Source organism: Nipponia nippon, unplaced genomic scaffold (assembly GCF_047370975.1).
Source record: "Nipponia nippon isolate SJK-2023a ecotype South Korea unplaced genomic scaffold, ASM4737097v1 scaffold_25, whole genome shotgun sequence".
Taxonomy (NCBI): Eukaryota; Metazoa; Chordata; class Aves; order Pelecaniformes; family Threskiornithidae; genus Nipponia; species Nipponia nippon.
In genome coordinates, this window is record NW_028262342.1 from 6819737 (window position 1) to 6834532 (window position 14796).

The window sequence follows — 14796 nt, forward strand, 5'->3', positions numbered from 1 at the left end:
CAACGCCCGGGAGGGGGCTGGGGGGGGGGGGGTACAGCCCAGCTGCACCGGCCGCTCGCTTCGGCTGGCGGACCCCGAGCGTGGCTGTGCCCGGGCGCTGCGGGGAGACCGCCCGCCACCCCCGTGGCTCCCAGAAAGCGCCCGGTGCCTCCCCAGGCGAGGGGAGCAAGCTGGAGGGACCCCGACGGGGCGGGCGGGGGGCTCCGGGGGGGGCGGGCACCCGGCCGGGGGGGCCGCTCCGGGGCAGGGGTGCGCGGCCCCCCCGGGGCGGAGGCGGGAGCGGGGGTGGGGCCTCCTTTTGGGCATCCCCCTCCCCAGGCGGCTCCGGTTCCCCTCCCAGGCCAAAAATATTTGCATGCTTTTTCGAGCGGGACTTCCTGATCGCTCTCCATTGGCTGCAGGTAGAAAGCTGTGCGGAGCCGCAGGCAGGGGAGCCGGACGGATCTCATGCAAACCTCTAACTGAGCTTCGTCCCCCCCTTTCCTCCTCCTCCTCCTCGCTGCACGCCGGCTGCCGGCGCCCCGGCTCCCTCCCCGCACAGCACATGTAGGAGCTGTGCGCGGGGCTCCGGCCGCCGCCCCGGCCGCGGGCAGGGAGCCGGGCTGCGGTGACCCCCGCAGCAGGGCCCCCCGCGCCGCTCGCCCCAGGGTGGGTTTGGGCACCGGGAGGTGACTTCGAGACGAAGCGGCGCCGCGCCGAGTCGAGGGCAACCATGAACGAGATGTCAAGTTTCCTGCACATCGGGGACATCGTCTCCCTGTACGCCGAGGGCTCCGTCAATGGCTTCATCAGCACTTTGGGGTGAGTGAGACCCTGCCGCGCCCGCCCGCCGGCCGGCCGCGTCCCGGGGGCAGCCCGCCACCGTGGCGGGGCAGGACGGGACGGGACGGGACGGGACGGGACGGGACGGGACGGGAAGGTGGTGCGGGGCCGGCGCGCCAGCCCGGCGGGAAAAGCGGCCGGGAAGGCCGGGGTGCTGCAGCAAGGATGGGTGCAGGTGCTGGGGAGGGGAGGCTGTGTGCCTCCGGGCTCCCCTCCGGCTCCAGTCGCTGCCAGGGGCAGGATGCGGCCCTGGAGGGACCCGGCAGCCCACCCGCTCCGCAGCCGTGGCCAGAAACTCTTTCCCCGCCGTGAGGGGCTGGGGGAGATGAAATGGGCTTAAGCAGCGTGAGGGGTTGGTGGGGTTAGGAAGGGGCTGGGTGTGTGGCCGAGCGGGATGGCTCGGGCAGCCGGGGTCCCTCCTGCGGCACGGGGTGATTAAGTGCTTCCAGCCCTGTCCGCTGTGGCTGGAGGCTGCCGTCCCCTGGGCTCTCGCTGTCCCCTTTGGGGTCCCACAGACCCGGTGGTCAGTGGGAATCACTGCAGGGTCACCAAGACACGGGTGCCCGTGGCCACCAAGTGCTGCTCAGGGCTGGGGGGATGAGGGCACTGCCGGGTCCAGGCTGAGCCAACTTCGTGCAGCCCCCTGGACGTGTCAGCATGGGCGAGGGGTTCTCGCAGCCCGACCTGGGGACATGAGCGGAGAGCAGGTGACACTGTCCACGCTCTTTCCGTGCAAGCCAACGGTGCTGCTAAAGCAGCACCCAGGCAAAGCCAGGCCAAGACCTTCAGAGATGCCCTTCTCCATCCGCTGGCTGCCCCATCCCGCCGGAGCGTTTGCCCTGCGGCACAGGGAGAGGCTGTGTCCCCGCCATGGTGAGGGCTCTGGCGGGGCTGTTGGATGCCCCCGGGCACGGGTGGGCTTTTTCCTTACCCCGAAGCAGGGACCCAAATCTTGCCTGCAGCCCCAGGCGGGTGGACGTGGGTCTGTGCCAGCGCGCCTGCCCCACGCTGCATGTAGGAGAGGCTGAGCTCAGCCAGGAATGCTGACTTGGATGGGATTCCTGGGGCAGGAGCTGCCCGGCTCTATAATCTGCGATGAATGCACTTGCTCCCACATGCCTATGTATAACCGGAGACGTACATACCTTCGCCTACACGTGTTCGCGCACCCACCGCTGGGCACGTGCAGCCTCTGGGTTAATGCCCACCAAAGCCTTCCTTCAACTGGCTGCGGCATGCTGCCCAGAAATGGGCTGCTGGGTGCAACTGGGTGCAGACCTGGGCACAAAATCCCTGTCCATGCAACTACACGGTGTTGGGCAGATGGTCCTGCACATGCAGCGTGCAGCCTGGCTGTGCCCAGCCCTCCCTGGCGGGTGGGAGGACGTCCCCAAGGTCCTTTTTGGAGAGGTCTCGTGTCTGGCCTGCTCTGCCAGTGTCCCAGGGCAGGGGCTGCAGCCTCGGCAGCTCAGTGCTGAGCACGCTTCCAGCCTGCCTGTGAAATCAGGTCCGGAGGAGGCTCTGCTGGGACCCAGCACTGGTTATTAGCCCACGTAGCACATCCCAATGGCTCACCGGGAGCTGGAATAAGAGGTGTTTGGACTCTCTGGAGCTCTGATCCCTTTGCAGCTCTGGCCCCCAGGTCCCCTTTTTTGCCGGGTCCTTCTCTAGACTTACTTATAAGCATCTGAAAAGCGGGGCTTGCTTGGAGAGCCTCTTCTCCCAGGCCTCAACGTGGCTTTTGCTGGGCAGTCCCACTTTCCCGAGGTTCTGCTTTCTCCGGGTTGTTTCCCGCCCTCCGAAATTGTTTTCCCTTGTGCCCTGCGACCTGGGAGACCCAACCACACCTTAAATCACTCCTGCGATAAGGGACTGGGTGACTCACTGAGAGTGCTTCTCCCTATCCCTTCTGCCACAGCTTGGCACCTTATTTAGCTCATTTGCAAGGCAAATAGCTCTGCCAGCCCCATGCCGGGCGCTGTGTGCACGGCTGAGCACCCTGCCAGAAGCATTCCCTCCGTCCTTCCTCACGGTGGGCAGGAGGGGCTGGTTTTGGGTGTGGGATCGCTGAGGGTCTGCAGCGGGATCCTCTGTTTATGTGGGATGATATGGAGTGTCTCCAGGTGCTGGTCACAAGCGTCACATTAAGGGATGTACCCCGGTGCTGTGACATCCCTGTGCCAGCATGCCGGCAGGGCAGTGAGCTCCTCCTGAGAGCGCTGCTGGGGTCTCCAGGGTGTCCTGGCTGATGCGGGTGTGAACGTCAACTCAACACCAACCCGGTGGTGCTTACAGGCGGTGCTGCGGGACACAAAGGGCTCTGTCTGTCTGTGCTCGGGATGCACCGCTGGCGAGAGGCGCAGTGGAGTTTGGAGCCGCTTGCGGTGAGCTCCTCTGCGGCCGCACTTGCAAAATACCTGGAGAGGCTGAGGATGGGGAAGGGGCTCTGCCGAGAGCGCGGGGAAGGAGACAGGGCGCCTGCGGGGGATGCTTCCTCCTGCCTGGCTCTGCTGCTGCTCGCACTTCGCGTTAAAGCCATTAACCCCAGTGCTTTGTCACTGGTGGTGTCTGGCCCAGAAGCAGCGGGTCTGGGAGTGCTGCCGCTCCAGTGACAGCGTGAAGCCCTGCCCTGGTCTGCAGGGAAGCGGGCCAGGAAGGGTCTCGTCCAGGACTGAGCCAGCGCAGGCGGCACTGGCTGCTCTCACCGCCCTTGCCTTCAGAGGGACCGGGTGCCATCGTTTGCAGGAGCTTGCCAGGCTCTTAGCAGCTCCGCCACGAAAGCAGGAGCTTTGCCTTGAGCCAGGTGCATGGGGGTCCCTGGGGGCTGGACCGGCCACTCGCACATCTCCAAACTTCCCTCATCAGACAGGTGTCCCACGGCCAGCGGGGTGCCTTGAACAGCAGCAAGGAAGCAGAATCAGGCCCCTTATTAACACTAAGTCTCTATTTTATTTTATTTTATTTTATTTTATTTTATTTTATTTTATTTTATTTTATTTTTTTGAAGTGCTTTCCTCCTTTTGTACAGGAAACTTGCTGAGGACAATGGAGAGGGTTGGTGGCAGAGGTGAGGGGGGTCCTGCAGCCCCCTGCTGAGCCTCCTCTGCTCCCAGTCCCCCCAGCTGCACTGTCGAAGGCCGCCAGGCACAAACCCTTCCTCCCGCGCACCCTCTCGGCAGTGGGTGTTTGCTCTTAAGGAGGAAAAACATCCCGCCGAAGGGTGGGGAGTAATCCTGTGTGCTCGTGTGCTGGGCTAGGTGGGGGAACACTGAGCCAAAATACCCAAACTAGCTAAAATGCTAAAGACAGCCCAAAAGGAGGAGGTTGCCTAAGAAGTCGCACGGGAAGGCAGGGCGAGAGCTGGCCGCTGGAAAGCAGCAGCGCCCTGAGGTGTCGGGGGAACGGGGCTGAGGGCAGCCGTGCTGCTGGTCGCATCCCTTGGCTGTGCTGCTCGGTGCCCTGGCAGCGACATGGTCCCTTGGGGGAGATGGGGGCGGGATGGGTGCGTTGGAGATGCCACAAGTGGTTTTGGGGACATGGGAGGGTACCCAGGAGGAGTTTGTGAGATGCAGGGACCCAAGGGTGGTTTGGTCTTCTCTCTTGGCTCGATTCGTGCCTACTCCCGGCCGGGAGGTGGGGAAGGGCTCTGCAGAGCTGCTCAACTTCGCTGTGGCTTTGCTCCTGCAACTTAAAGGTGTCTGAGGAAATGGCAGCTTGAAACAGTTTGGGACAAAAGCAGCCGTGTGGGTCAGGGATGTGGGGTTGGCACAGAGCAGCAGCTTCGCCAGAGCGTGGCACCGCACCCCGGGGAGCTCGTATGTGCAGCTGCTTAGGGCCTGTGGCTGGTAACTCCTGGGAGATCTGTGCCTGGGGAGAGGGAACGTTTGGGACTGGGTCTGGGATGGGGGGAACAGCCGCTGATGTGGGATGTCCTGTGGGGATCATCCAGGCAAAGCAAACTGGTGGCCAAGCAGGGAAGGGAGCTTGGAGCCCTTCATTTGGTTCCTGCTCCAGCGTGATGGATGGAGTGATGCTGCGAGTGCTGGGAGACACCGCTGTCGTGAGTGTCCCCATCTTATCTTGTGTCCCCGATAAGCCAGCACCAAATGGCCAGAGCCAGAGAGGAGCAGAAATGCACTGCAGGTGCCTGTGCTTGGCAGGGGGATGTGCTGCCCCGTCCCCGCCATCCCTGGGGCTCTCAGCACCCGCCAGGGGCTCGGGGACCGGCGCTGTGGGCTTGCAGAAGGGAAGGACCAGTGGCAAACCTGCCTGAACGGCAGTTTAAGGTGAAATAACACCTTTGACAGCTGTAATTGTGATTGCAGGTGGATTTGCAGGGTGGAGCAGTTCAGGGAAACGCAGCTGGTTAAAGGGTAACTCCAGCTCTGCCGGGTCAGGACGAACTCGTCTCTGTGGGGCGGAGAAGCATGCGAGGCCAAGAGCGGCCTCCTCCTCCCAGCACTGGGACAGCGGGGGAAAAGCTGCATTTTTGTGGCTGCCCTGTGTTCACTCACTTTTATTTTTATTCCTTCCTGTGGGCTCAGTGCTCATCCTGCACCCTGAGCCAGAGGGGCTGACCTGGTCCCATGCCCAACAGCGAGCTCTCCTCCTCCTCTTCCTCACCTCCAGGGGTTGGTGGGCTTTTGCCTGGGTTGAGGCTCCCCTTCTCCCAGAGCACTCCTTTCCCGCACACCCCTGGACCGTGGCGTGCCGGCGCTCCCCTCAGCATCGTGGCCGGGGAAGACTCCCTCCCCTTCCCCAGGCCAGGTTCCCGTTGCGGGAGCGGCGCCTCCACGTCAGCCCCAGCCGGCCGCTGTCCCCGGGGAGGCTCGGGGTGTCCGACCGCCACGGATTGCAGCGCCGGACGAGCTGCTTTTCCCCTGACCTCTGATGAAGGCTCTGCCTTGCACGAGGCCAAGCGCGCTGGCCCCAGGCCAGGGAATCACTTTGTGCTCGATATTTTAAAGCACTCAGAAAGCCCCACTGGAACCACGGCGATGACTTGCACGCTTAAAGCTAACCAGATCCTCGCCCGCGCTTTGCTGGGCTGCGGGCAGCAGGCTCGTCGGTGCACAGGATCCAGCCCCTCGTGCTCCCAGGGGGGAACTTGAGAAGGCAAAGCGTGAAGTTTTCATCAGAGCATCCAGCCTGCCGCTCTGCTCAGGATCTTCCTCCGGGTGCTCAGACACCTACATCCCGTTTTCTCATTAACACCTGAGAAATGAAAGTTGCCCTCCACGTGCCTGGCGTCCTCACCACAGCTTGGCGCGGCAGCGAGCGCCCGCGCGTCCCTGCTGCTCTAATAGCGGAGGGAGCTTCGATTTGCCCCATCCCGCTGCGGTAATGCCGGTTATTAGTGGAAGCGTGTCCTGGCCCCAGCAGTCGCCCAGGTGACTCATGTCCACCCTGTCAGAATCCTTTTATTTTCAGCAATTTTTAACTGAAAAATGTTAGTCCAGAGTATCAATTAAAAAAAAAAAATAACACTTTGCATTCTTGCAGAGCAGGTAATCCTAGGATTAAAGATGCTGCAACTGCCTTGATATCATTAATTAATTAAGACTTCCAGCCTGGCAGGTCACTATCTCTAATCCTGCCTGGTGGAGCAGTAACGCTGGGCACGGGGAAGTGGCAGGCGAATGCTGCAGGCAGGGCAGCGTGGGTGGGAGGCTTCTGTGCTGTTTGCTTTGGCACTGAAAATGGGCCAGGCAGGGCAGGCGCTTCCTCGGAGACCCCTAGCCATGGCAATGGAGGGGTTTTATTTTTTAAAGCGCACAGATGAATTGGGCCCTCTGCTTTTATAGGCACTGAAGGGAGCTGGGCATGTGCCTTCACTCCAGGAGCCTGACCCGTGGGTTGGTCAGAGCTCAGCTCTCTGTGGTCTTCACTCCCAGGTGCCTTGAAAGTGTTTGTTCTTCCCTGTCCCCAATCAAAATAATAGTAATAGAAACCAAAACTGCCTACGAGTGGCACCAGGGCTGGGCTGAGGCTTTGCATGTCTCCTGCGAGGTGAGACGTGTGGTACAGCCCCTCTCCGCAGCTGCCTCTGCTCCTCTGGGTTTTCCCCTCTTTACCTCTTTCCCTGCCCTCCCGAGGCTCCGTGCGCCGCAGGAGCTTGGGAACGCGCCCGACTCCTTCCCTGCTGTCATGGCCGATGGAAAAGGCGTTGTGTTTGGGCAGCCCCTGGTCAGGAGCCCCAGACCCCCTGCACTGCTGACCACCAGTGTTTGCAAAGCCAAGGCAGCCCTGTCCGGCAAACAGTGCACCGTGCGGTTACTGAAACCTTGTGGGTTTGGGATTTTTTTTACGATCTTCTAGGTCTTTGCTAATTGTTTTTAAGCTTCTGCTGCCACCAAAAGCATTAGAGAAATTGCTTTTCTGTCTTTATTTGAAATCTAACGTTAACCTCCCCCAAGCCTGGGGAGCTTTAAAGAGAGCAGGGGCTGGTGGCAGGGCGGTGGCAGCGCTGGGTGTTCAGAGCACCCGGCCAGCCCTCGCCTCCGCTGCCAAGGACGCAGCAGTGCTGGGGTCCCCGGGGTCCCAGTCGGTCAGCGCAGAGGCCAAATTCCTCTCTGCCGAGCCATTGAAAGGAATTTTCCCCTCCTCCGGGGAGCAGCTGGTCTGGGGGAAGGAGGCTGGATCTGCGAACAGGGTGTCTGTCGCTTTTGCCAACTCTTTGCAGCGCAGCATGTCCATCCCCAGCAACGTTTTGGCTGTTTGGTTTGTTGGGGGGTTGAGAGTCCCTTGGGGAGCGGAGGGCACAGGATGGGCTCCGCCGTGCCCTTTGCTGCCGCGCCACGTGCGCGTGCCTCGTTTCTCCAGGCTGCGTCTTCCCTCCTGTCGCAGGGACAGAGCTGCCCCCGCGATGGACGCTCCCGCCTGGGATGGCGGCGTGGGTGCATTCCTGCATCCACTCGCACTTTCACCGCTTGCCTGAATTCAGCCTCCGCAGGTGGGGACACGCTTCTCACTTCCTCGCCCGGGGCCGGAGCGTAGTTTCTCTTGGTGCATCGCTTCCCAGGGGCTGGGAGGAAGCGGGCGAGCGGGTACAGCCTGTCTCACTGGAGCTCCGAGTTCCCTTGAAGGCCTCGCGGGGCCATGCTGATGAGCTCTGGGTGGCCCCGGCACCGCGAGCCCCTTGGGCGATGCTCGTCCCTCTGCACTTTGGGGGCCGAGCAGAACCTCGTGCCAGGTTATACTTCACTGTGCTCGGTAACTTTGAAAAGCAACATCCCATCCATCCTGAAATCGGTCCTTGGCACCTGAGGCCAAACCTGCAGGATTTTGCTCAACACTGGGAAAACAAGGAGGTGGGCAGGGAGGAGACACAAAGCCCTTTGCATCTGATGGGCAGAGCCACCACCTCTGATCAGATAATAATTAATAACTGGTTTTGGTGGGCCCCTGCCACTGCCACCCGCAGCAACTGCACCCTCTGTGTCCCGGTGGGGTGAGCTCCCAGCCGGAGGAGAACCACTGAATGAGAGTCGAACTCATCACATTTATTGCCAGATTAACAGTGAAATAACGCCGCAGCCAGTGCACCGTGCGGGGGGTGGATCGGGCTCAGCCGGGAGCTGGGCAAGGCAGGATTCGCTCCGGCAGGACGCGGGCGTCAGAGCCTCCCACATGGGTCGCTGAGCAAAGGCCCGGGAGCGCGGCCGACCCGACACGAAGCGTTGTGTTTCCTATCTGCTGCTGTTTGCCCCAAGGGACCGGGATGAAAAACGCACGTGAAAGAAATGGCGAGTGGTGGCAAACAAGGGCCGATGTGTTTGGAGCAAACACCGAGGAGCAGCTGCTTGCTCCAGGAACTGAGTGTTATGCTAAATATTTATAGCGTGCAAACGGGTGGGAAATAGGAGACACAGCTTTTGATGTTGTCTCTTGGGGCCAGGTGATGGTGGCGTGTCTGCCCTCGCAGTGCTGTGGTTTGTGGCGAAGCCGCTCTGCTCGCTCAGGCCCCGCTGTCGTCTCGTTGTTGCTGACGCCCTGCTCCTGCTTTTGTCCCCGCGCAGGCTGGTGGACGATCGGTGCGTGGTGGAGCCCGCTGCTGGTGACCTGGACAACCCACCCAAGAAGTTTCGAGGTGAGACTGGGGCCGGGCGGGGGCAGCTCCCATCACTGCCGTGAGTAGCCTCGGGGACGATGCTGGCCCCGAGCATCCATGCCAGGGATGGGGACCGGGGTCCCAGCTGTCCCAGCTAGCCCGGGGCTGGGGGGTGCTGCTTGTCCTTTGCAGAGGAGCCCGGGGGGTTCTTGGTCAGCTGCCATAGCCTTGTTTCTGTGGCTTGGCCAAATGAGTTGCCCTCCTCTGTTTGCCTCTGGGGACATTTATGCATTTGTTGGAACAGCCTCCGTAGCGGGATGGTCCTTGGGACCCCGTCGCCCAGCCCTAAGGAGCAGCAGTGGCTGGGAACCATCCTCTGTGAGGGTGGGTCCGACCATCGCAAAATGCATCCCTAGGGATGCCAGGAGCCGGGGACAGGAGGGGACAGACAGAGGGGAACAGGCAAAGTATTTAAGGTGAGCCTGTCAGCACTCGGCACTAATTACATCTGCTGTGCTTGGCTGCACCTCAGAGAGAGCCGGGGGATTAAGCCGCCCATTTACGAGGCAGGCAGGGCTTAGGGCGAGACGGTAAATCCCGATCTGTCCTCTGCCATCACGTTTTGGGCCACGTCGTCTCCTCCAGGGCTCAGAGCTGTGCTCGTTATTTCCCATTTGGGCAAAGGGCAGCCCCGGGCGGGAGTGGGCAGGAGCAGGCAGGAGCGGCCAGGTCCAGGCGGAAAAGGGGATGAGTCAGTGGAAGCTGGGGCGGCTCCAGGCCTGTGGAAACGGTCTGGAGAAGCCAGGACAGGCTGCTGGGAAAAGCGGATCGTGCCTCCCGCTTCCCCCGTTGCAAGCCCTGGGGCCGGCCAGTGAGGAGCCCTCCATCCTTGGGCTCCCCAGGGAGTAAACGGCTGCGCCCAGCCCGGGGCATCGCGTCTCTGCCCTGTGCTGCGTCCACCTGGGAAACGCTGGATTTCTGCCTGGCTGCCCATGTGCTCAGCATGCTGCAAAACGCAGTGAAGGGCCGTGTCCCAGAGAGTGTCCCGGTTGGGTTCGAGCGCCTGGTGCATGGAGCATATAGCTGGGGAGTGTACATAGAGCTGTGAAATTTCCCCAAACCGGTGATTGCGTTGTTGGATTTGGGGACTGGCGTGGGGCAGCCATTCTTTTCATCTCAGCTACTGTAATTCCAGGCTCCCTTTAAAAAAAATCGTTAAAAATATTGGTTCCCCACTTTGCTTTGTGCCTCCACCTCTTTCTCAGGGTGGCTTTAACATCCCACAGCAGGGTGCCATGCAGCAGCCTTCCCCATGGGGTCCCACCCGAGCAGCGACCTGCCTTTCCATGGGAGCCATTGCCACTGATTTGTACGTGGGGCTAATTAATGAGCCATCCAACAGCTCCCCGGAGTCTTGCAGCCTGGGGAGCCGTCCCACGCCCAGACATTGCTGGACTTTCACCTGGAGTTGGATGGGAAGAGCTGGAAGCAGGCGCGGGGTGGCTGCTGCAAGCCATGTCCCAGCAGCCGCACCGTCTCCCTGCCTGGACATGGGTGGGTGTCGAATCTCTTTTCCAGGCAAAGGTCTGGTCTAGACTCAGCCCTGCTCCATGCAAACCCTATCAGGATATCCAGGCGCTTGTTTTAATGGCCGGAAAAGTAGCAGTCTGCCTTCTCGATAGCTATCACTGCGAGGGAGGTAAAAACAACGGGCTGCTGCTTTCCCCTGCAGCAGCAGCAAGAGGCTTAAGAGGATTTTCATGTGCTGTTGCTGTCCCCATATCCTGTGGCTGGACCCTGCCCTATCCTGCGCTGCGGTGAGGCGCACGCGGGTCGTGCCGGGGCCTGGCTCGGCTTCTCGGGGAGGAAACGGGACCCTTCTCCCGGAGTCCGGTCTAAATGGCTTTTTGGAAATGCCAAAACCCACCTGGGAGCCTGTCCCTGCAGCGAGGGACGCGCAGCTCGGCTGTCTGCATCGCACTGGGGCTCGGCCCTCAGAGAGACGCCTGGCACCTCTCAGTTATTTGCCTTTTTTTTTTTGCGGTTTCTTTCCCCCCAAGGCTTTTCCCAGCCCTCCGTTCAGGCACGTCAGGGAAAAAAGCAAATAAAGTGCTTCAATCCTGCACTGAGCAGGCGCCACGGTGGCTGCAAGGCGAGCGGGCAGCAAGACCCCCGGCCGTGCTGCTGCCCGAAATGCCCCGCTTACCCCCGCGGTTCGCAGGAGGTTTGGCCTCCGTGGCTGTGCTGGGCCGTGGCAGGTCGGCCGAGTGTCGCCGTGCCGGGCCGTGGCAGGTCGGCCGAACATTGCTCTGCTGGGTTGCTCTCACCGGGCGGTGCTGACGTGGGAGCTTTCCTTGGCTTCCCTCTTTTCCGTCCACCATCCATCCTGCAAAAAATTGTGGGTGCTTAGGCCTGGGTGCCAAACTCTCTGGCTTCCAACACAAGCTTTGCTGGAGACTTTCTGTGAGCAAACGACTGGGCTTAGTACTGAGACGGGGATGTCAGGCAGCCCCTCTGGGCAGGGCGTGCCTGGAGCCAGGGGTTTGATATGCACCTCTCTCTTAATAGCTATGATGGTGTTTTTTTAACTCCCCCCCAGTTTCTACTTTCTACCAGGTCCTTTTGCAGCCTAATTAGCAATTTAATGAAAACGATTTCAGGTGCTGCAGGTGGCCCAAGTGCTTCTGTAGCCCTGCTCGGAGGCAGTGGGAGAAGGCAGCCAGGCATTGCAGCAGCTGCGCTCAGTCCCCGATTAAAAGCCTGGCGTCACGGCCTCCTTGGCACGGGATATGCCGTTAGCAAATAGACCTGTAAAGCGAAATGCGAAAAGCGAAATGCGAAACTTGGCCTCTTCCCAGCAGCCCGAGCCGGTGAGAACTGTGCTCTGCACTTGTTTGTTCGTCACTCCCAGGTAAATAAATACGTGCTTGCCAGCGACTCGGGACCGGGGCCAGAGATGGAAGTGATTTTTTTCTTTTTGTGTCTGAAGTTTCTGGGCTGCTATTTCAGGCTTAATTAGGGCGATTTGGGCTGCAGAGCCCTTCCTGCCCTCGCCCCATGCAGCTTCCAGCCCGGAATGAGGCTTTGGGAGATGCAAGTGCCTCCTCGTTTCCAGAGATCTGCTCTCGTGCTTCAGTTCCCAAAGTCTGGACCTGGGTGTCCGCACTTTCCACTCCCCATCCTGACTGCAGCATCCTGGGGAAAAACAGGCAAATTGGGGCAATCTGCAGAGCATGGATATGCCGCAAGTGTTTGGGGGAGCTGGGATGCAAACCTGTGCCCTTCAGGTCCCCAAAGTGTTGCTTTTAGGACTCGAAATGCAGCTGTTGACATACAGATTTTAGGAGCGGTTGCTCATAGCTTCCAGCACTGGTAATTGAGGCTCCCCGTGAGCAGTCACGGGAGAACAGCAGCCTGTTTGCAAAACCGGTGTATCCCGACGGCACGGCCATTGTGGGGCAGCAACCCGCGGTCCTGCTGCCTCGGGGTGTCCGCTGGGCAGGGTGACAAGGGAGATGTGGAGATGTCTGCTCACGTCTCGGTCTCACGGTGCCTGCGTCCTGCCGGCCTCCCTCCCTCCCTCCCTCCCGGCGGGATCCTCTCCTCCTTTGGTACAGCTGGGCTTCATCAGTACTTTTTCTCCCCCCGAAGTTTTCCTTCTCAAATTGCACAGCCGTTTCTGATGGGAACACTTCTGATGGCGAGTCCAAGAAGTGGAGTCACTCCTGGACTCATTATTTACCCTGATTTGAAACTAATCCACCAGCTAATACAAGGTGACGTGACCCTCCACCAGTCCCGGCCAGGTCTCCCTTGGGCCCCCAGCAGCAGACTGGGGTGTTGTGGGTTAGGAGGACCATCTCCCAGTGATGGGGAGCATCGGTGACGTTGGCCCTGCTGGGGACACACTGGTGGCTGGCGACTGTGTGTCTGCTGCAGCCTCATGCTTGCCTCTCTCTCCTCCCAGATTGCCTCTTCAAAGTATGTCCCATGAACCGCTACTCTGCCCAGAAGCAGTACTGGAAGGCCAAGCAAACCAAGCAGGACAAGGAGAAGATCGCGGACGTGGTGCTGCTGCAGAAGCTTCAGGTGAGCAGGGCTCCCCGGGGCAGGGAGTGGGCGCGAGGGACCGTCCTCGCCGGGCTGGACAGTCCCCGTGGGCTGGTTGGGTGATGATATCCAAACCTCTCACCGTGCAAATCCTGGTATGTTTTGCTTCCCTGAGAACAGCCTGCATGGGAGGCCAGGGCCTGCCCTGGGTTTTGCTGTACTCAGTACCCCTCTGCTCGGCTCTGTTGTCTCCTGTCCCACCGCCCTCCCCGTTACCCACAGCCACCTTTTCTAGAGAAATGGCTCCTGTAGCTGTCAGCTCTTAATTAATCATGGCATACGATGGCTAATAAGGGGGTTGAGATAGGAGGTCTGTCAGCGCTTTGCACTGGCACCTGCAGGACTGAGGGTGGCAGTCCCCGATGGACTGGCCCCAGGGACGTGCGGTGCAGCCTGGGTTTCTTATGAGATGCTCTTACCTGGCCTCAGGTGCGAGAGGCAATTGAACCTTGGCTCCTGCCACAGGCTCCTGATGGAGCTTTCGCGCCATGCCTGCACGTGTGCCCTCGGTGCAGCGGGGAGCCCTGGGCAGCGTGGCGTGGCCTGGCCAGGCTCGGTCCGTGCCGCGGCACAGCAGAGTGAATACAGCAGCGACCAAGGAGCCGCAGGTGATTTTGTTGCTCCCAGTGCAAGGGAGATGTCCCAGGCAAGACCTGCAGGGGACTGAGCAGGCAGGGAGAGGAAGGAAAGATAGCAATACCGCTTTTGGGATGAGAGATGGTATCCACCTGCCTTTCCATGCTCTCCACCGTGCCCAGCCTTTGCTGTCTCAGCCCTTCTGATGCTCCTCTTGCAGAGGAGCCCATGGCAGAGCAGGGAGAGGTGCTCTGGGAGCACAGCCCCGCACCCCCCGCGGCACCCAGGGGTGCCTGGCGCAGAGGAGGGAGCTGCTGTGGCCAGGACCTGCTCCAAAGGGCTGGGAAAGAGAAAGGCTCCTGTTGACTTCCATGAGGTTTGGAAAAGGCCCATGTCAAACATTGCATAATCGGCTCAGACAGCTGGCAAGGCCCCGAGGATGATTCATAAAACCAAGACTCAGGAGGGATTCATTAAATCATCCCGTCAGGCTTCAAGCCGAGCCCCAGCCCCACGGGTCCCCCAGTTTTGCCTTTGGGGAGCAAGGTCTGATGCAGTGTCTGGACAGGGCATCCCGGCTTGGTTCAGAGGTGCCGGGACAGGGTTGGTGCCTCCTGCCGTGTCCAGCCATACGTGGTCGCTGGTGTATGGAAACACTATTTTCCTGCTCCGGTTAGACTGTAACTTGTAATGTTGACAGCTGTACTGGCCACGACTGGACAGAGAGGCTCATTTCTGAGCCTGATTGATTGCACCTTGGTTAAGATTTGTCTTAAAGAGATTCTGTCATTTCCTTGCTCCTTTCCGCTGCTCCTCGTGTTGCCCTTTTGGCAAACGCTCCCGCGCATCCGGAGCCGAGCGCTGGAGGAGGCTGGGCAGGGAGGGAGCCCTGCAGAACGCTGCCCGTGCTGCCGCGAAGCCCCTGGACGTCCTGGCAGGATGCTGGACTCCAGGCTGCGATTTATCAGTGTCTCCCGCAGGCTGAAAACATCTTCCAACCCATGGAGATAATTTCCTGAAGCAGAAGCAGCCCGGGTCTCAAGCGGAGGATCCCTGCCCAGCCGTCCGCAATGCCCACGGTTGCCTTTCTGAGCTTGTGCTCTTGCGCTGTTGTTTTTAAGTGGGTTTTCTCGGCTGACTAATTGTAGGTGCAGCCAGATGCAGTGCAGACATGCCATGGAGGCTTTCCTCCTGCTCTGCTCATGTCTCCCCATCTTCCCTGCACCCTCCTGGGCATG

General features: G+C 60.4%; 1 protein-coding gene across 1 annotated transcript in view; it reads left to right on the plus strand.

The window, feature by feature from the left end:
- Positions 1–407: 407 nt before the first annotated feature.
- Positions 408–14796, plus strand: part of ITPR3 (inositol 1,4,5-trisphosphate receptor type 3) — a 43020-nt gene continuing 28631 nt past the window's right edge. The window contains exons 1-3 of the mRNA XM_009465638.2: positions 408–801; positions 8841–8911; positions 12840–12961. Of these exons, the coding sequence (XP_009463913.1) occupies positions 713–801; positions 8841–8911; positions 12840–12961 (282 nt within the window). The 5' untranslated portion in view covers positions 408–712. The remainder of the gene's footprint in view (positions 802–8840; positions 8912–12839; positions 12962–14796) is intronic.